The sequence below is a fragment of the Rhinopithecus roxellana genome, chromosome 12 (assembly GCF_007565055.1).
Source record: "Rhinopithecus roxellana isolate Shanxi Qingling chromosome 12, ASM756505v1, whole genome shotgun sequence".
In the NCBI taxonomy this organism is placed as follows: domain Eukaryota; kingdom Metazoa; phylum Chordata; class Mammalia; order Primates; family Cercopithecidae; genus Rhinopithecus; species Rhinopithecus roxellana.
In genome coordinates, this window is record NC_044560.1 from 46822514 (window position 1) to 46844763 (window position 22250).

General features: G+C 42.3%; 1 protein-coding gene across 4 annotated transcripts in view; it reads right to left on the minus strand.

Annotated features, from left to right (window-relative positions):
• PATJ (PATJ crumbs cell polarity complex component) overlaps positions 1 to 22250 on the minus strand; it is a 427780-nt gene that overhangs the window by 79054 nt on the left and 326476 nt on the right. For all 4 annotated transcript variants that reach the window (XM_010370672.2, XM_030912915.1, XM_010370673.2 and 1 more), the window contains 2 exons: positions 7524 to 7641; positions 2213 to 2346 (listed from right to left, as the gene is read on the minus strand). In XM_010370672.2, the coding sequence (XP_010368974.1) occupies positions 2213 to 2346; positions 7524 to 7641 (252 nt within the window). The remainder of the gene's footprint in view (positions 1 to 2212; positions 2347 to 7523; positions 7642 to 22250) is intronic.

The following is a 22250-nucleotide window of genomic DNA, read 5'->3' on the forward strand; positions in this document are numbered from 1 at the left end:
TTGAGACGGAGTCTTGCTCTGCCACCCAGGCTGGAGTGCAGTGGCCGGATCTCAGCTCACTGCAAGCTCCGCCTCCCAGGTTTAAGCCATTCTCCTGCCTCAGCCTCCCGAGTAGCTGGGACTACAGGCGCCCGCCTCGTCGCCCAGCTAGTTTTTTGTATTTTTAAGTAGAGACAGGGTTTCACCGTATTAGCCAGGGTGGTCTCGATCTCCTGACCTCGTGATCCGCCCGTCTCGGCCTCCCAAAGTGCTGGGATTACAGGCTTGAGCCACCGCGCCCGGCTGAGACCCTAGTTTCAATCGCCTATGCTGTTCTCGAGTTTCCTAGTGCTTTAGGGGACTAATATTTATTACACAAAAGTAGAATAGGATCTCCCCACCCCCGACAGTACCACCACAGAAATGTTATATTCCTGCCCAATGTGGAAAAAAATAGTTTTATAGACCCTGATATATTTGTGTTATCTGGCATGTACAATTTATTGCTTACTAAATAAAATGGGCAAAAGAAATACCAAAATATTCATTTAAAACATATTCATTAACGAGTGATTGTCTCTAGGGAGAGGCCCTGGTGTGTTACGAAGGATTGGTAGTGAAGGGCAGAGCTAGGGCAAAAACGTAGGGGGGAGATTTATTTTTTACTTTTTTCCTTTTATGGCAACTTAACTTTGTATAAGATGCAGGTATTAAATACACACACACACAATTTTCCTTTTGTGTCAATTTAACTTTGTATAATATGCAGGTATTAAACACACACACACACACACTGAGACACATGCATTGATTAATCACGTCTTGAGTAAGTCAAAACCCAGGAAAAGTTTTCATTTTAATCACGCTACTGAGTAGTGATAAACAAAAGGTACTGAATAATGAAAAAGCAATCATCCTGGCTAGGCATAGTGGCTCATGCCTATCATTGCAGCATTCTGGGAAGCTAAGGTAGGAGGATCGCTTGAGCCTAGGAGTTCAAAACCAGCTTGGGCAGCATAGCAAGACCCCATCTCTATTTATTAAAAAAAATAAAATAAAATAAAAAATCAATCATGCCAGGAAACAGTAACATTCTAGACCAATTTCTAAAAAAAAAATCATGAGTAGATATGAAAATGGTCAGTGTAAAATGAATCCTAAATTGCTGGGCTGGAATAATTCATGTATACTTTTTTTTTTTTTTTTTTTTTTTTTAACAGAGACAGGGCCTTGCTGTGTTGCTCAGGCTGGAGTACAGTGGCATGATCATAGCTCACTGCAGCCTGAAACACCTGGGCTCAAGTGATCCTCCTTCCTCAGCCTCTTGAGCAGCTGGAAATACAGGTGTGTGCCACCACGCCTTGCTAATTTAAAAAAACGTTATCTGTAGAGATGAGGTCTTGCCATGTTGCCCAGGCTGTCTCAAACTCCTGGCCTCAAGCTATCCACCTGCCTTCGTTACCATGCCGGCCTGATGTATACTTTTAATCTACCATTCCATTAAATAATGATGACGAGAATAACAATAGTTCCTACTTACTGAACATTTACTATGTGCGAGGCATCCCCTTAAATACAGGTGCATGCCACTTCACTCAGCTAATTTGTGTGTGTGTGTGAGAGAGATGGAATCTTGCTCTGTTGCCCAGGCTGGAGTGCAGTAGCATGATCTCAGCTCACTGCAGCCTCCACTTCCTGGGTTCAAGTGATTCTCCTGCCTCAGACTCCAGAATGGCTGGGACTATAGGTGTGTGCCACCATGCCCGGCTAATTTTTGTATTTTTAGTAGAGACAGGGTTTCACCATGTTGGCCAAGCTGGTCTTGAACTCCTTACCTCAAGTAATCTGCCTGACTCAGCCTCCCAAAGTGCTAGGATTACAGGCATGAGTCATGGTACTCGGCCCACCCAGATAATTTTTGTACTTTTTGTAGAGATGGGGTTTCGTCATGTTGCCCAGGCTGGTCTCGAACACCTGGGTTTAAGCGATCCACTTGCCTTGGCCTCCCAAAGTGCTAGGATTACAAGTGTGAGCCACTGCGCCCAGCACTGATGAAAATTAAACACTGAGAAAAACTTGAAAACTAGCTAGACTATGGATGCACATCTACTTATAATCACGTTTTCTCCTCATACTATGAAAAAGGCAAGTCTTGCAGAGTCATGGTACAGGGTCAAAATTAACCTCAACAACTAGTTCTGTGACTGGATACATTTTACTTCTAGAAACTTACCAAAGGTGTGTCTTTTCCTCCCACAATGCTGAGACCAAGCCCTGAACGTCCCTTGGATATTTCTATAATCATTTCCTGTCCAGGGACAATGGGGCACGTTGCGGGATCCACTGACACAGGAGCCTGGAAACCACCTGGAAAAGAATTGAACACAGCATGACGGGCAAGTAAGAGTTGCAGCTCAGCCTGCACGTTCCATCACGTGGGGAGTGTGGGGCTTGCACATGACAAACACCACGAAGCAAAAAGCTGGGTCATTCCTGCCTATTCAGCCAGGGATGACACTGCTGAGATTAAAATGATAACTCCCACCCCTCAACCCATCAATTTTACTTGAAAGTTTTAAATCTTATTTTGTTCATTTATATTTTTGAGACAGAGTCTTACTGTGTCGCCCAGGCTGGAATGCAGTGGTGCAATCTCAGCTCACTGCAACCTCCACCTCCTTCCTGGGTTCAAGCGATTCTCCTGCCTCAGCCTCCCAAGTAGCTGGGATTACAGGCACATGCCCCCATGCCTGGCTAATTTTTTGTATTTTTAGTAGAGACAAGGTTTCGCCATGTTGGCCAGGCTGGTCTCAAACTTCTGGCCTCAGGTGATCCGCCCGCCTTGGCCTCCCAAAGTGCTAGGACTATAGGTGTGAGCCACTGCGCCTGGCTAAAAGTTTTAAAATCTAAAAATACATCATGAAAATCTGTATGGAAAAATTACAATGATTAAATGTTTAGGTTCATGAAGGCCTATGTTACAACGAGAATAAAGGCTGGTATAACAGGAGATTCTGAGCTATAGAATACTAATTAAGAAACAGTGCCTAAATACTTTCAATTAGAGCATATCAGATGAATTAAATTATTAAGATGTATAAAGGATATAATTGATAAAGTATGAAATACCTGAAAATAACAATTATCTAAAATTTATCCCCAAATATATTATATAGTAAGGCAAAATGTATTATAAACACAGGACTCTAAAATTACTTGTGGGGTTCATAGAGGAAAAGTTTATTTAAAAGTTATTGCTTTTTTACAAAGTTTTATTTTTAAAAACAATTGTTTTAGGTTGGGTTTTTCCAAAGAGTGAGGGAAAAAATGGTTATAGGCTAAGAAAAAAATGTTTAATAACACCTGTTTATCCAGCATAAAATCTACTTACATGCATTTTCCAGATAACTGAACCTAACCTATTAAAAACTCAAAACATTCGGCCAGGTGTGGTGGCTCACACCTGTAATCCCAGCACTTTGGGAGGCCGAGGTGGGAGGATCACCTGAGGTCAGGAGTTCGAGCACAGCCTGGTCAACATAGTGAAACTTCGTCTCTACTAAAAATACAAAAAATAGCTGGGCGTGGTGGCTCATGCCTGTAATCCCAGCTACTCAGGAGACTGAGGCAGGAGAATCGCTTGAGCCCAGAAGGCAGAGGTTGCTGTGAGCTGAGACAGTGCCACTGCCCTCTAGCCTGGCCAAGAAGGGTGAAACTGTCTAAAAATGACAACAACAACAACAAAACCTCAAAACATTCAAAATGTTGAAGAGTTTCAAGAGATGCTCATTCAAATCATAATCTCCAGAGAATGTCATATTTTCTGATCACTGAGTTTGATCACCATGAGTATTGTTTCCTACGTTATGATACAATTCAGGCAAGGGCTGATGAGAGAGGGCCCCATCTGCTGGTCAGCTGCAGCTAATGCACAGAGCTGAGATGAGATCCCAATGCTCATCAAACCTATGTAAAAGCAGGGGTCAGCGGACTACAGCCCATGGATCAAGAATGGCTTTTACACTTTCAAAAGCTTGAAAAAAGATCAAAAGCAAAATAATGTCTCAAGGCATGTGAAAATGATATGAGTCTAAATCTCAGTGTCTGTAAATAAAGTCGTATTGGAACACAAACCCACTAATTCATTTATGCCTAGCCTATGGCTGTTAGCATACTGCAATGGCAGGGGTGAGTAACTGCAACAGAGGTTGTGTGGTCCATAAGCCTAAAATATTTACTATCTACTTCTTTATAGAAAAAGCTTGTCAATCACTGGTATAAAACAAAAACAGGCTGTAGGTAAGCCTGTGGGGGTTCTGCTCTAACTAAGTGATAATCATGGTCTTTGGGATGAAAAAGTTTTGGAGTGGCAGAGAGCCACAGTTGAGTTCCTAAGCAGGAAGTTAACAGGAGGGTGAAAGTGGAGCTCACTTCTCATCAGAAAAATGTTATTTTTCTATTAAAGAGGCTGTTAGAGAAACTAAATGAACAGTGTGTGTGAGGTGCCCAGCCCAGAGTCTGGCACATTGTGGATATTCATATATCTGCTGTTCCTGTCCATATGGGATTGATCAATCTAAAGGCCTCCTGGTTAAGAGCAAGAAATTCAGTGACACAACCATAAAAAGTGCCATATTTAGAAGTAGCCTATGGCCAGCCTATGGTGGCTAGCACACTACAATTGCAGGGGTGAGAAACTACCACAGAGGCTGTGTGGACCACATCCTAAAATATTTACTATCGACTTCTTTACAGAAAAAGCTTGCCAATAAAACAAAAAGAAACAGGCTCTAGGTAAGATAGAGGCAAGGCAGAATATTAAATTGTAAACCAAATTTGTCTCTAAATCTTTTTGCAGCATATGTATTTTATACTACATTTCCCATTAATGTACAATAAAAACGACATATGATAGTGGCACACTTTCATGGGTGCTTTAAAAAGTTTATATGGCTTTTAGGCCAGGTGTGGTGGCTCACGCCTGTAATCGCAGCATTTTGGGAGGCTGAGGTGGGCAGATCACCTGAGGTCAGGAGTTCGATATCAGTCTGACCAACATGGTGAAACCCCGTCTCTACTAAAAATACAAAATTAGCCAGGCATGGTGGCTCACGCCTGTAATCTCAACTACTAGGAAGGCTAAGGCAGGAGAACCACTTGAACCCGGGAGGCGGAGGTTGCAGTGAGCCGAGATCACACCACTGCACTCCAGCCCGGGCAACAAGAGCAAAACTCCGTCTCAAATAAATAAATAGATAAATAAATAAAAAGCTTATACTGCTTTTGTAAATGACTAGCATAGTCTCCTCAGCAAGAAGAGAGAAAAAATACCTGGTGAGACATCCTGGAGATGGAATTTCTTTTCCCTCCTCCACGTCTGCCTCACCCTAGCCAGTCCTGAGTCAGTCTTTTTATTTACTTCTCTCATGGAATCCAGCCCCAAACCTGGCTCATACCAAGTCCTCAATAAATGCGTGGTAAGTAGATGAGTAAATGAATAAAATATCTATAGATTCAACTGTAGGATGATGAACTTCATTTATTTATTTATTTATTTAACCATGAGAATGAAAACCAGGAAGGATGCTGAATTTCTGTCATCTGAGTATAAATAAGTGATATATATTACCAAAACTCAGCTCGTCTACCTCCATGGTCAGCATGCACTGTTGGTAAAGTGCCAAGTGTACATATTTAGGGCATTATAGGCCAGACTGTCTCTGTTGCGACCACTTAACGCCATCATTATAGTGTGAAAAAACCCACTGACAATACAGAAATAAATAAGTGAGTGTCTATAAACCTGTATTTGTGGAAACTGAAATATGAATTTCATAGAATTTTTGATAAAATGTTCTTTGGTGTTTTTTCAACCTTTAAAAAGTGAAAACCGGCTGGGCGCGGTGGCTTAAGCCTGTAATCCCAGCACTTTGGGAGGCCGAGGCGGGCGGATCACGAGGTCAGGAGACCGAGACCATCCTGGCTAACACGGTGAAACCCCGTCTCTACTAAAAAAATACAAAAATCTAGCCGGGCAAGGTGGCGGGCGCCTGTAGTCCCAGCTACTCGGGAGGCTGAGGCAGGAGAATGGCGTGAACCCGGGAGGCGGAGCTTGCAGTGAGCTGAGATCTGGCCACTGCACTCCAGTCTAGGCGACAGAGCGAGACTCCGTCTCAAAAAAAAAAAAAAAAAAAAAAAAAAGTGAAAACCTTTTTTAGCCTGTAGACCATACACAGCTAGCTGGTAGGCCAGAATTTGACCCACGCGCCATAGTTTTCTGACCACATGTATCAAGTGTTTTAGTACAACTACAGTGCTTTAAAATGGTACCTGCCAGATGAACTTTATGAAGTTAATATTTATGAAAAAATATATAAAAGACAAATACCACAAAGATTTCAGGACTGCTAAATTAATGTAGGGTTATGCTTTGCCATTGGTGAGTACTGTCTTTTAAAGGGTTTTTTACTGATGTATACTGCACAAAAACAAAGTAGGGCTGGGCACGGTGGCTCACGTCTGTAATCCCAGCACTTTGGGAGCCTGAGGCAGGCAGATCACTTGAGGACAAGAGTTTGAGACCAGCCTGGCCAACATGGTGAAACCCTGTCTCTACTAAAAATACAAAAATTAGTCGGGCATGGTGGTGGGCACCTGTAATCTCAGCTACTCAGGAGGCCAAGGCAGGAGAATCACTTGAACCCAGGAGGCAGAGGTTGCAGTGAGCTGAGATCACCCTCCTGCACCCCAGCCTGGGTGACAGCGTGAGACTCTGTCTAAAAAAAAAAAAAAAAGCAAAATAGAAATATCTATTATTCATCATAAAGTTCTATTTTCAACCCCCAGTCAACATAATTCAAGCCAGGAATTTAAAGAGAGAATGTGAATACCAATTTGGTTAAGCATTGAAAATCAACATTCTTCAAACAGCTTATAGCAACATTTGCAGGACTAAAAATTGGGTTTGATAGGATTTTTAAAGAGATATTACTCAAGACCTAAATATGACCCTTTGTAGAGATCACAGAAGAATAATACAGAAGCCTCAGATTCAAATAACATTTACCAAGGTCCTTTTCTTTTTTTTTTTGAGACAGAATCTCACTCTGTCACTCCAGGCTGGAGTGCAGTGGTGCGATCTCAGTTTACTGCAACTTGTGCCTCCTGGGTTCAAGCGACTCTCCTGCCTCAGCTTCCTGAGTAGCTGGGATTATAGGCATGCACCACCATGCCCGGCTAATTTTTCGTATTTTTAGTGGAGATAGGGTTTCACCATGTTGGCCAGGCTGGTCTTGAACTCCTGACCTATTGAGGTCCTTTTCTGTTCTCGTGCTTTTATATTCAAAAAGCAATAGGCAATAGCGACGGCAGAGAGGAGGAAAATGGTGTAGGAAATGAAGTGGCCTATCCCAGCCCCAAAGCTAAGGAAGCAGAGGAAGCATCCAAAGTCAGGCTTCCGCCTCCTGGTCCAGTTCTCTTTTTAGGACATTATGATCCCTCTCTAAGGCTTAATGAGCCAGATCTGCTCAGGGAAAGAATCATACCATAGCCTGTGAAGTCTGCGTCTGTTGAATGGTATGATGAATCTGGTGCTAACGGTATCTCTTGTGAACTGAAGGAGACTTTTGTTGGATATTTTTGCTGTTTCATCTGGCTGACAGCCTACAAAAGAAAGGAAAATTAGATGAATATCAAAAAAGAGAAAGGTAACAAGAAAATACCTTCAAACTGGTGTATTGTTGCCAAAACAATGGTGCACTCCAATGATGTTTTCTGAGAATATAAGGTTGGAGGGTGGCAAGAAGTTAGGATAATTTATGCACATTCCTCATGCTTCCCTATTTAACTTAACAACTAAAATGCTTTGATGAAGGGCAGATCAAGGAAGGGAGGAAAGATAAAAGCTGAAGATACTCTGTCAGTGTGATCTGCACATGAAGCTGGGGGTGGGAGGCAAAACAAAAATTATTTTGCAATTTCTACTCATTCTGATGAAATCCGCAAGAAGCCCCTTTATCTATGGACTTTGAAGTGACTTATCTGTCTTGTGTACATTGAAAAGCAATCTACGCTGGGGATGTTTAGAGCATCAACATTCTCCATTTCTTCTAGTGTCTTTGACACTAGAGTCAAAGACGCATTTGGTAGGTTAATTAAGCAAAATGAGGGGCAAAGAAAACCAACATCTACTGAAAGCCTAGTAAATGCCAGTTGCATCAGTGACATTTAATTCACATAAAGGAACTGTGCTTTATTCACCTATGATACCCAGTGCCTGGAACATAGTAGGGACTCAATAAAGTGCTTGATGAATGAATGAACAAGTGAATGAATGAAGAAAGAAAAGCAAAACTGAAGACATGAGAAACTCAGGGTAGAAAGTGAACTTGTAATTCAGTGAAGGTATGGGGCCTTTACTGTGTGAGTGTGGGAAAAATTAACTTGTAATTCTGGATTTTTGCTGACAGTACCTCCAATGAATATTAATATCAAAAAGCTAAGAGGCCAGGCATGGTGGCTCATGCCTGTAAATCCAGCACTTTGAGAGGCTGAGGCGGGCGGATCACCTGACGTCAGGAGTTCGAGACCAGCCTGGCTAACATGGTGAAACCCCATCTCTACTAAAAAAAATACAAAAATTAGCCAGGCATGGTGGCTTATGCCTGTAATTCCAGCTACTCTGGAGGTTGAGGCAGGAGAATTGCTTGAACCCAGGAGGCAGAGGTTACAGTGAGCCGAGACTGTGCCGTTGCACTCCAGCCTGGGCAACAAGAATGAAACTCTGTCTCCAAAAATACATACATACATACATACATACATTCATAAACTAAGAAAAACCAAAAGGACTCCTTGCTTATTTAACAGGCAGTTAAGAAATATAGGTAGTAACCTGACCCGCCTTCTGGATCTGCAGTTGGCTAGGGAACCTATTCCCAGCTGGAAGAGTCAGGCTGCCCCTGGAGTCTAGAAATAGGACCCAGGTAACTGCTCCAAAACTGTAACTGTAACTGTAACACCTCAAGATTCTGTCAGTGGAAAGCTGTGTCTCAATACAGGGCATTGTGCAGTATGCAGTAACAACAAAACAATACCACCCATTGTGCATATGCACTGGGCTTTCTAGTTTCCAAAACACTTTCACATCCATAAATTCATTCAATCACATGAACAACCCTGACAGTTAAATATTACTTTTTTTCTTTTTGCAGAAAACCAAGCATAAATGTCAAGTGACATATTTGAAGTCACGCGGCTAATTAGAGAAGGAGGTAGAACTGAAAGTCAATAGTTGAAGAATGCTACAAACTTAAAGTGTTTATCAAACAGCTGATAGGCAACGATTCTATGGATGTTCTTTTGTTTTCTCCTGCAGTTTTTCTATTACTATCTTCTTTTTTTTTTTTTTTGGACAGGTTCTCACTCTGGCACCCAGGCTGGATCTCGGCTCACTGAAGCCTTGATCTTCCTGGGCTCAGGTGATTCTCCTACCTCAGCCTCCTGAGTACCTGGGATTACAGGTGCACACCACCACACCTGGCTAATTTTTTGTATTTTTTAGTAAAGATGGGGTTTTGCTATGTTGCTCAGGCTGGTCTTGAACTCCTAGACTCAAGCAATCTACCCACCTCAGCTTCTCAGAGTGCTGGGATTACAGGCATGAGCCACAGTGCCCAACCACTATCACCATCATTTAATACTGACTAAAAAAAGACTTATTCAATTACACACTTACCAGTGATTTTAAAAGGAAGGAAGTAGAAAAGGACAAATAAGGGGTTACTATAAGAAAACTGAACATTAAGAGGACTTAGGTATCCAATTATTCTAAGGACCACATTTACTAGCCTCATTGAAGGTAGTGTGCCAGTAGGCTAAGTCCCGGTCAATGGGATGTAAACAGAAGTGAATGTATAATTTTTAGGTCATTCTCCTAAGGAGAAAGATCCTGCCTTCCCCTTCCCACTGCTTGGAATGCAGATGTGTTCGTAATAACTGAAGCAGCCCTCTTAAACCAAAGAATGGGTGCCACCAGTTGAGGATGGTAGAGTAATCAAATAAGAATAGTATAGTAATCAGATAAGAGGTGCTCGGGTCTGTGACACTTTGGGGACACCATATCATCCCCCAACTGACCACACACAGATTCTTATGCTAAAGAGAACTTCTTGCAGTAATTGAGCCTGTATCTTAACTCACACAGTACTTATATCCAACTTACATTTTGTATCACCTCGAGAAAGAACATGGATTCCCAACAAAGCTGGGTGCAAGCTACAGAGTTCTTTTATGAAAAATCATGCGACTTTAAAAACAGGAAAGCACTAGAGAGAGCAGTCTAGATTACCAAATTATGACTTTTCCATTGCACAAGATGATTGTTGCTTTTCTTTATATCCCAGTTTCATGTAGCATCTGGTGCATAATAGGTCCCTGATAGATATTCGTGGGATTGAATTCAATTTAACAGTAAGGAAGCAGTCCATAGAATCCAAGTGAAATGTCCAAACATATATACATAGAGGCAGGCCTCCAGTTGTCAGTATGTATGGTGATGGATAAAGGAGTGTTCCCATGACTCATTCACTGGCACAAAACCAAACTACTATGTAAGAAAGATCAGAAAGAATGGATTTGCTGTTGTATGTTACTGTATTATAAGAACTGAGATGTACTTTATAGGTCATCCAACCTAACTAAACCTGTGGTTTTCAACTCTGTTTCATAATACGAACACCTACGGAGCTTTTAAACATTACAGATGCTAGGATCCCCATCACAGACAAAATAAATTAGCATCTAGGGGTGTGGAGCCCAGGCAAGTTATTTATTTATTTATTTTTTTGATTGAGACTTACTGCTTAAGACTTAATCTTTTAAGAAACCCTGGCTTAATCCATGGTTTAACTTTAAACGGTAAGTCTCAATTAAAAAAAAAAAAAAAACTTGCCTGGGATCTACATCCCTAGATGCCAGTTTATTTGGTCTGGGATGAGGGTCTTAGCATTTGTGACTTTTTAAAAGCTCCCTAGGTGTTTCTATTATAAAACAGGATTAAGAACCACTGGTTTAGTTGTAAAACACCCTTGTAGTTGTATCAAAATTGTACTTGTCAGTGTTTTTCTAGAGAAAGGATTTACATTTCCTCAGGGCCGCGTGATAGGAAAATAAAAATCACTACTCAAAAGAAGGTATATGTTGCTAAGTTTGCTATCACTAATTAGCTGTGCGACCAGAGACAAGTCACTTGACTGCCCCATCTATAAATGGGTGATACATCTGTATATTGCAAGGTTGTTGTAAAGATTAAAGGTAAATAAATAAACCCATCACTGTGCCAGAAATAATTTAGGCTCAATTAATAACAGCTATTAATGCTTTTATGTCCTTTTAGAACATATCAATACATGATCGGCCAGCTTCTGATTGAAAACCTTCAGGGATGGAAAATTCCACTTTCCTGAAGAAGCTATTCCATTTTGGAGCAGCTCAGAGGGTGGGAAGGTTTTGTATAATGAGCTGCCAGCCTCACGGCACATGATGCCCACTGACCTTGGGGCCATTTCTCTTTGGAAGCCACAGAAGGGCTTAAAATCACTTTCCCAAAGGAGAAAAATTTAGAAGTTTATGTGCTCATTGTTCTGCAAGAAGAAGAATGTAAGATGTTATTTAGGATTCGCCCTAGCTCTAAAATTCTATGGTTGTAATATTTTAGAGGTGTTTGTTATGTGCTTGAGGTAGGTGGGAGTATATAAAGTTTTGTTTGTTTGTTTGTTTGTTTCTGAGACGGAGTCTCGCTCTGTCACCCAGGCTGGAGTGCAGTGCTGTGATCTCAGCTCACTGCAACCTCCGCCTCCTGGGTTCAAGTCATTCTCCTGCCTCAGCCTCCTGAGTAGCTGGGATTACAGGCGGCTGCTACCATGCCTGGCTAATTTTGGTATTTTTAGTAGAGATGAGGTTTTGCCATGTTGGCCAGGCTGGTCTTGAACTCCTGACCTCAGGTGATCCACCTTCCTCAGCCTCCCAAAGTGCTGGGATTACAGGCATGAGCCACTGTGCCTGGCTGGGAGTATACAAAGTATTAACACCTTAATGGAATTTGCAAATACATTCAAGCAAAACCTGCTTTTAAATTAAAAAAATTATAATTGGCCAGATGCAGTAGCTCACACCTATAATCCCAACATTTTGGGAGGCTGAGGTGTGAGGACTGCTTGAGCTCAGGAGTTTGAGGGTACAGTGAGCTATGATTGCACTACTGTACTCCAGCCTGGGTGACAGAGTAAGACCCTGTCTCTTAAAAAAAAAAAATTGCTTACAGGTTTTCAGTTGAACTGAATTTGGTTATTTTTAAGGTTCATTCTGTATCTATTTTTTTTTTACTTTGGGTTTTTAGCATATAATTTAAAAGAATTTTCAAAGGCATTTTCTTTGGCAATGTTTGAAATATGTATTTCCTGTAAGCTCTAGTAATCTATAGTTTCTTAAATATAAAAATAGCTAACATAGTAACAATGTATACTTTTAGACACATAAAAGCATGGATTAGTACATAGATATGAAAATCTGGACTTAAGAAAAGCAAGGAAAAAGCTCAACAGTAACAAAAGTAGAAAAATTTGATACAAGTTTATAGTTCTTTAAGAGAAGTTAAATTCAAATGTAAGAAACACTCAAGTTATTTTATAGAAATTCTTCCATTTGTAATTTTTTTTTGTAACATTGTATAAGACATGGTGCTCTCAGAAATTTTTTTGGAGATAGAGTCTCATTATGTCGCTTAGGCTGGTCTGGAATTCCTGGGCTCAAGCAATCCTTCTGCCTCAGCTACCTGAGTAGCTGGGACTCCTCACAGGTATGTACTACTGCACCTGGTCAGATAGAATTTATTTAAGTGCAAGGGTGTTTTCAGGGATACCACTTATTTATTTATTTAAAGACAGCATCTTGCTCTGTCACCCAGGCTGGAGTGCAGTGGCGCAATCTTGGCTCACTACAACCTCTGCCTCCCAGGTTCAAGTGACTCTCATGCCTCAGCTTCCTGAGTAGCTGGGACTACATGCATGCACCACATCTGGCTAATTTTTGTATTTTTGGAAGAGATTTTTGTATTTTTAGCAGACGTGCTATGTTGGCCAGTGTGGTGTGGAACTCCTGACCTCAAGCAATCTGTCTGCCTTGGCCTCCCAAAGTCCTGGGATTACAAGCATGAGCCACCATGCCCAGCCAGGGATGCTCTTTTAAACATCTGCTTATGGGGTTGGGACTCTTTTATTATTATTTATTTATTTATTTATTTATTATTATTATTATTTTTTTGAGACAGAGTCTCGCTCTGTCGCCCAGGCTGGAGTGCAGTGGCCGGATCTCAGCTCACTGCAAGCTCTCCCTCCCGGGTTTATGCCATTCTCCTGCCTCAGCCTCCCGAGTAGCTGGGACTACAGGCGCCCGCCACTTCGCCCGGCTAGTTTTTTGTATTTTTTTAGTAGAGACGGGGTTTCACCATGTTAGCCAGGATGGTCTCGACTCCTGACCTCGTGATCCGCCCGTCTCGGCCTCCCAAAGTGCTGGGATTACAGGCTTGAGTCACTGCGCCCGGCCGGGATGCTATTTTAAACATCTGCTTATGGGGTTGGGACAGAGAGGTGAACACAGGATATTTGCATACAACTTGCACAGAATCAATGATACAGTTGTGGCTTGATTTCAGGTTGCATGACACTCTACAACCTCGGTCAAGTAATAAAAGATCTGATCTCATTGCAATCACCTCCTTTTCTTTTGGAACCCAGTCTATAACGCATGCTACTCCAGTAGAGCAAAACCTGAAGTACAAGTTGTGTACATTGTCAGGTGGGTATTCCAGTGCCTTCTGCTGATCTGCTACCATGCCCTGGCCAATCACCTGCGACATGTCTTCCCAAAATGTAAGACACAACTAATTAGCAGCACTGGAGGGCCCAACCACACTTTCCAATTTCAGCAGTCAGTACATTTAATTGGGCTTCGGTCTACTACAAAAATGACCAAAACACTGGGCAAAAAAGCTTCATTCACCCACTGGACTGACTTAGAAATGAACGCAGCCTTGTCATTTCCAAATGTGTTTTCAGCCCTTTCAGATCTGTGAGGCCTTAGACCTATCAGATATCTTTTCTTTTTCTTTCTTTCTCTCTCTTTCTCTCTCTTTCTCTCTCTTTCTCTCTCTTTCTCTCTCTCTCTCTTCCTCCCTTCCTCCCTTCTTTCTTTCTTTCTTTCTTTCTTTCTTTCTTTCTTTCTTTCTTTCTTCTTTCTTTCTTTCTTTCTGTCTTGCTTCTTCTTCTTTCGTTCTTTCTTTCTTTTCTTTCTTTCTTTCCTTTCTTTTCTGTTCTTGTCTTTTCTTGTCCTCTCTCTCTCTCTCTCTCTCTCTCTCTCTCTCTCTCTCTCTCTCTCTCTCTCTCTCTCTTTCTTTCTTTCTTTCTTTCTTTCTTCTTTCTCTTTTTATAAAGACAGGGTCTTTTTATGTTGCTGCTGGAGCGCAGTGGGCTCTTCACAGGCATGATCTCACTACTTACCAGCACAGGGGTTTTGACCTGCCCTTTTTAGGTATCTTGGTGGTCCCTCCTCCCAGGAGGTTACCATACTGATGCCGAACTTAGTGTGGACATCCAATTGGCAGAGCTTGTTTTAGCCTCAAACTTCTGGGTTCAAGTGATCCTCCTGTCTCAGCCTCCTGGGTAGCTGGGACTACAGGAGCAACAACACACTCGGCCAGATATCCTTTGATGGTCATTCCAGCCAGAGTTTTTTCTTTTTCTGTCACACTAATATCCCTATAAAACTATCTGTTCAGGGCTCAAATCCTGAATTAGAGTTTTTTCCCCTTAAGACATTCAATTAGAATTAAAAAACAAACAAACAAACAAACAAAAAAAAACAAAAAAAAAACCACGGCTACAGAAAATACTGTGGGATAAAGGTAAGTTAGCTCTAAACTCCATGGAGGAGTACAGAATCCAGACTTGGGAGAATCCAAACTGCCTAAACATGTGGAAAGCTGAAGCATAGTGAAAGGGCAGTTTATTAACTGAAATAAATAACAACACCAATAAATTGACCAGAATGTTCATGTCTGCCTCCCATCATATCCTGTCTTTTTTTTAGTAGGCACATTTTCAGGGGAAATTATCATATGATGGTTCACTTTAAGGCATAAACTCCTGCAACTGGGCTTGGACAAAGCAGGGAACAGGAGAGACTGGTTTGGATAGGAGAAAGCATGGGTTTACTCTGTCTTCTTGGTAACATCTGAGAGACACCCAGGTTGGTGAGGTGTAGTACACAGAGAGCAGGTAGGTAAGCTGATCTGGAAGATAGGGATAACTTGTATAATGAATGGAATGCTAGGAGTTTGTGATCCTAGCTCTTCAACTTAAGGGTTCTGCAAACCTGGCTGGGCGCGGTGGCTCATGCCTGTAATCTCAGCACTTTGGGAGGCCAAGGGGGGCGGATCACCTAAGGTCAGGAGTTTGAGACCAGTCTGGCCAATACAGTAAAACCCTGCCTGTACTAAAAATACAAAAATTAGCTGGGTGTCTGTAATCCCAGCTACTCGGAAGTCTGAGACGAGAGAATCACTTGACCTGGGGAGGTGGAGGTTGCAGTGAGCTGAGATTGCGCCACTGCACTCCAGCCTGGGTGACAGAGCAAGATTCTGTCTCAAACAAACAAACAAACAAAAGTGTTCTACAAACCTGAACAGGTTATTTGCCCTCTTCAAGCCTTGATTTCCCCACCCGCAAAATGGAAAAAAATAAAAGCAGCTATACTTTCAGGATGCTGAAAAGATTAAATGGAGTAATACATGAGCACCCTTAGCATCACACCTGGCAATTAATAATATTTACTAAAGATGCTAATGATGATAGTAAATGGAATTGGGCTATGGTTGCCCCATGTTCCTAAATGCATTATAGGGGACTAGTGCAGGGCCCAGAACAAGCACCCAGAACCACAGTGCTAAGAGTCTTAGAAGTGACCTAGAAAGGATACTTTTCTCCTGTAGGAAACGCTGAAGGCAATCTTTAGAGTAAATAGGACTAACTTACCTTTGTATCTCACAGTATTTTCTGTAACTGGTTTTTGTTTGTTTTTTTGCCTTTAATTGAATTTGACATCCCCTGCCTCAGGTTTCTTTCCTAGGCATGTTCACACAGCCTTTCTTCACCAGGCTCCCATTAGATGTATAATAATACAATAGATAATGATCAAGTTATGCCTAGCTGTTCATTATTATTAGATTCGGTTACAATCTCATCCTATGTCCTTAATTCCCCATTGGTTTACAACCTGAAAGATTTAACACCAGTAAGCACTATCCTGACACTGGAGCCTCGGTCCCTTGGATGACCACGCCTACACTTAGCTGCCTACTTTCTAACTGATGTTTTGGGGGCCAGACTTATCTCACTCATTCAGATTCTCTTTAATTTTCCCCTTCTAGGAGATAGATCCTAGGACTGCTCCCCTGCCCTTTATAAACTTTGCTCCTAAACAGATGATATGATATAAAATGAACTAAAAAAATCACTTCATCTTGTAATTCTTCCCTTAGCCCCTGGGTGGTGCCCCTTCCACAACATGAACCAATTAATTTTATCACTTATTTGCAAGATTATATTGTATTTTTTTATGTATATGTCTCCCATATCTTAATAAAATCAACTTTGTCTTATTTCTTTCTTCAACATATGGCAGAATAGAACACGGGCTTTATAAAGTGTTAGTGCTGAATGAATCAAAGTTCGGGAACTTAAATCTTAAATGCACCTGGGTGGATTTGAGAGCCTGCCATGAAAGGAAGGTCGCACAGTGAAGGGCACTCTGTGGCCCTTACTTTAAAGGATCACTTGAAAGAGAGAAAAAAAGACATGGAAAGGTCGATAAGGCTCATAGGAATTTTTAGAGGAAAAACTCTAACCTGCCTCGTAAACGGAAACTATTGGTGTTATTCCTACCAATGTGTATCACACGGCCTTAGGAGGAGCAAAAGTAAGTGCCTCTGTTTGACAATGATATTGCAGATCTGCAATTCGACCTTGGTTTCAACCCCAATTAACCAGCAGTGGGACAAAGGACCTAACTTCCCTAGCTACAGGTTTAAAAATCCAATTTGCGTATCACATAGAGGAAGTACTAATTTGGTTTTATTCTTCCTTTTAGTATTCTTACTTTTTTTTTTTTTTTTTTTTTTTGAGACAGAGTCTCGCTCTGCCCCCAGGCTGGAGTGCAGTGGCCGGATCTCAGCTCACTGCAAGCTCCGCCTCCCGGGTTCACGCCATTCTCCTGCCTCAGCCTCCCGAGTAGCTGGGACTATAGGCGCCCGCCACCTCGCCCAGCTAATTTTTTTGTATTTTTTTAGTAGAGACGGGGTTTCACTGTGTTAGCCAGGATGGTCTCGATCTCCTGACCTCGTGATTCGCCTGTCTCGGCCTCCCAAAGTGCTGGGATTACAGGCTTGAGCCACCGCGCCCGGCCTAGTATTCTTACTTTTTAGTAAAAGGAAATGGCACTGGAATAACAGCCAGAAAATCTGGGTTCAGACTGGTTCTGCTACTTACTAGCAGTAACAGTGTTTGGAAAGCTTCATTTCTGGCAACATTAAAAACGCAGTAACAGCTACGTGAATAAGGGGCTGTGAGCAAAGTTGAATTCAATACATGCTTACTGAGCACCTACTACATGCCAGCAGATAGAAAAAGAAAAACAGAGGAGCCCTTGCCCTGAGCACATGTACAGATCTAGTGAGACAGACGTTAAAGAAATAATCATAGAAATGATGAACACAACTGAATGGTAGATGCATGAAGGTGTGTGGTGGGGAGCAGGAGCCTGAAGTGCCAGTTTCCTTCCTTTTCTCTTGTCCTCAAAAATGTAGAAGGAGGAGATGAGGAAATTGGATTTCTGAGAAGTATCTGGTCTAACACACTGTCCCATTTCTTATATTGATTACCCTTAAACATCCCAGCCAAGGGACGGAGCTGGTACATGATGATGATGAAAATTATGAAATCTAAAATCTCCTGAGTATGACTGTGCCTGCTACTGAGCTAGGCATATTACACATTTGTTGTGTACACAACAGACCTGTGTATTAGGGACAATTATTGCTCTTATTTAGAGCTGAGGTAACTGGGGCACAGAGAGGCTAAATTATTATTTGCCAAGCCAGAACTTAACCCAGACGCATCTTGCTGCAGAGCCCTTGCTCTTAACTGAGGAGTAAATCTCCAGGGAAAGGGAAAGTACTGTTTACCTCCTCCCAGCAACACACGCAAGATTCTTAGCCAGCAATGACATAGTGATTCCATTTTTAGATTCAATATCAGGTCAGAACAAGTCATGCCTGCTTATTTTAAACTTGGATTGGGAAAAAAATCATGGCACTAGCCACGGCAGTGACCTTGGGTCACTTTCCTTCATGTTTTGTGTTTAAACATGAGTTTGTAATTTGCTAATTGCCCAATTATTACACCAAAGGAGCTCTTAATGCCTTCAAAACTGAGGTTTGGGGACATTCTAATGTGTTTCCTTTGCAAGGGACCTCTCCATAAGAAGACTGAAGAAGGGTTGTAGGAAGGTCATCTCATTTCATGAAAGAAACTGATATGACACATTCTGTCAGCATGATGCTATAATCTTCAGCACAGCACTATGAGCTCTGAAAGAAAAGGCTCTGTGGGCCAGGAAAATTACTGTGATCAAGCGAAGGAGCTTCTGAAAGGTGAACATAAAAGGCAATACCGGCAATATCCCATATAACAGATGGGTGAGATGTCCAGCTGACAATCCCCAAAGCTGGTTGATCTCTGTCCCAAAGCTCGACAATCAAAATGCCCTGTCTCTCTGGCCACAGTAACTTGTCCAAGGGTGGACACTTGAACCACACAAGAACATTCTACGGATTTTCCAAAGTAGACCCAAGGGAAGAGTCAGTTTTTTTCTGGCAGAGAGGCTTAGGAGCTTCGGGCAGCCATACACACACCAGGCTGAAGAAACACATCTGCAGAAGAGTCAGATAACCAGAGAGAGCCCTGGCAGCAGCAGGTCTCTGGTTCCAACCGCCTCTGAGGCTAAGTGTCAACCACACGCGCGGCCTGCAAGTATATGAAAAACAAACAAACCTCTAGCCCTTGAGTAAATTTCTCCTTTTGTCTAAGTAATGTCAAATTGAGATTCTGTCACCTGCAACCAAGAGACTCCTAATTGAAACAGGGTGGAGCCCATCTCTCCCAGAAAATATCCACCAGGATAACAAACTCAGATGCATCCAGGAATCAGGCTGCAAGGGAGCCAACTGAAGATGAATGACGCAAACTGAGTATAAGACAACAAATTAGGCCAGGCGCGGTGGCTCATGCCTGTAATCCCAGCACTTTGGGAGGCTGAGGTGGGTGGATCACTTGAGTTCAGGAGACCAGCCTAGGGAACATGGTGAAACCCCATCTCTACAAAAAATACAAAAATGAGCCAGGCATGGTGGTGCACATCTGTGGTCCCAGCTACTCAGGAGGCTGAGATGGGAGGATCGCTTGAGCCTGGGAGGCAGAAGTTGCAGTGAGCTGAGATCGTGCCACTGCACTCCAGCCGGGGTTATAGAGTGATAACCCATCTCAAAACAAACAAACAGAGATGGTGGTTTAGCCTAAAAGCATTCAAATTCAACAATTCTTAAAACATGCCCATCAGACAAACAACAAACAAACACAAATGTGTACTACTACTTTTGGTCCCTGGGCTTCCACTTTGTAGCTGAGGCTGCCTTTGCAAAATTATGACAGTAAGAGAAATGTGACATAGTTGATTCAAACTAGCTTCTTGACTGCCTCGCCGTCCTTGATCATTCCTGTATGTAGGCCATAGTAACTCTGGGAGGAATTTAGTGGATAGTTTAACTTGAAAGCAAAGATGATAATAGTCCCCACCTAAAACTAACCTCTTCCTTGCTTAGGGATCAAAAGCTCCCTTTGTGAGAGTAATGAAAGGCCACAAAAATAGGATTACGGGGCCTGGGCACGGTGGCTCACATCAGTTCCAGCACTTTGGGAGGCCGAGGTGGGTGGATAATGAGGTCAGGAGATCGAGACCATTCTGGCTAACATGGTGAAACCCCATCTCTACTAAAAATACAAAAAATTAGCCAGGAGTGGTGGCATGTGCCTGTAGTCCCCGCTTCTCAGGAGGCTGAGGCAGAAATGCTTGCACCTGGGAGGTGGAGGTTGCAGTGAGCCAAGATCGCACCACTGCACTCCAGCCTGGGTGACATGGCGAGATTCCATCTCAGAAAAAAAAAAAAAAAAGAAGAATAGGAATTATGGGAGGCGCTTGGATTCTGTGCTAAGAGAGGCAGTTTCTATAATCCCTTGCTTCTCAGGGGTCATATAGCTAGAGGTCACAAGGTTTGTGATTTCCCCAATTGTAGATAATATCACTATTGTAGAACCTAAACTTGGTTCTTTGAGATATCTTTCAAACTGACCCCATGTAGACTTGTGACTCATGATTCAACTGATCCTGTGGCTCCACCCAGAGGTGGATCAGTGCACAAGGACTGTTTCCACACCTCTATGAATTTACCCCCAACCAATCAGCAGCACCCATTCCCTAGCCCCCTGCCCACCAAACTGCCCATAAAAACCCCAAGGTCTGAGCCTTCAGGGAGACTGAACTCCAGTTCTCCTGTGCGTGGGCTGGTCTTGCATCAATTAAACTCTTTCTCTACTGCAATGCTGTGGTCTCAGTAGGTTGATTTTGTCTGTGCAGTTGGCAGGAGGAATATACTTAAAAAGCCTTTTCCTGGGTCAGTTCCAGCCTACTTCCTACTCATCTAACCACGTGGATTAGGTGAAATCACATTAGCAAAGTTCCCACAGGCCAGGCTTGGTGTCTCCTGCCTGTAATCCCAACACTTTGGGAAGCTGTGGTGGGAAGACTGCTTGAGCCCAGGAGGTCAAAGCTGCAGTGAGCTGTGATCACACCACTGTGCTCCAACCTGGGTGACAGTGTGACCCTGTCTCACAAAAAAAAAGTTCCCACAGCACCTTGCTTTGTCCTTCAATAATACTTATTAACCTTAATAAGTATTTATTTAAAGTTGGATTCAAATCTTGGCTGTGACACTTATTAGTTGAGTGTCTCTGTGTCTCAATTTTCTTATTTATAAAATGGGAATAGTAATAGACCAATCTCATATAAAATACAAATTAATACACTTAGAATAATGCCTATAGAATGCATAGCAAATGCCATGAAATCTTTAGCTGCTGTTATCTTCAGCAGTTCTGAAAGCTCCCTGAAGGCAGGATTCTTCACTGTCACCACAGCTTGGTTAGTGCAGAGCCTGGGACATAACAGGCCCTCAATACAAACTTGCTTAATTTCTGAAAGAGAAGGTGGATTTATAGCTCCCTTTGAAAGAGAACAAAATCAACATACATTTTAGATTATAGGTTCTTATTATGTGGGCAAATAAGGCTTCCCAGAAATCTGAAAACTTTATAGACTCAGAGAACAGCGCCCAAGCAGCACTTGTTTCTGAGGAGCAGTGGGATTCTGAAAAGAGGGGATGTGACCAGTGTGAGAAAGTCTGAGTTCTGGGTTCTGAGCCCTGTCATTTTACTTCTCTAAACCCTGAGTGCTAATAATTACGATTGTGAGATCACTTTCTCAATTTAGAAAAAATCTGATAAGCAAGTAATTTCTTCTGGGCAAGTTAAATTTCAAGTTGAGTAAGTCTCCACATTGGACCAGTTACAGTGGTTGGGAATGAACGTAAGCTAGTAGACATCAAAGCTGTAAATTTTTTTTTTTTTTTAGACAGTCTTACTCTATCACCCAGGCTGGAGTGCAATGGCATGATCTTGGCTCACTGCAACCTCCGCCTCCTAGGATCAAGCGATATGCCTCAGCCTCCCGAGTAGCTGGAATTACAGGCAAGCGCCACTATGCTGGGCTAATTTTTGTATTTTTAGTAGAGAAGGGGTTTTGCCATGTTGCCCAGGCTGGTCTAGAACTCCTGAAATCAGGTGAGCCGCCTGTCTCAGCCTCCCAAAGTGCTGGGATTACAGACATGAGCCACCGTGCCCGGCCTAAAGCTATGAATTTGTGTCAAAACTGTGTGCCTACATTTCTGCTGTCTTTGAGTTCATGAGGTTACTTTCTCTGTTACTCTGGTGTCTCTACATTATCTTCATTTACTACAGTGAGAGGAACAGAACAGAAGAAAAAACCAAAAG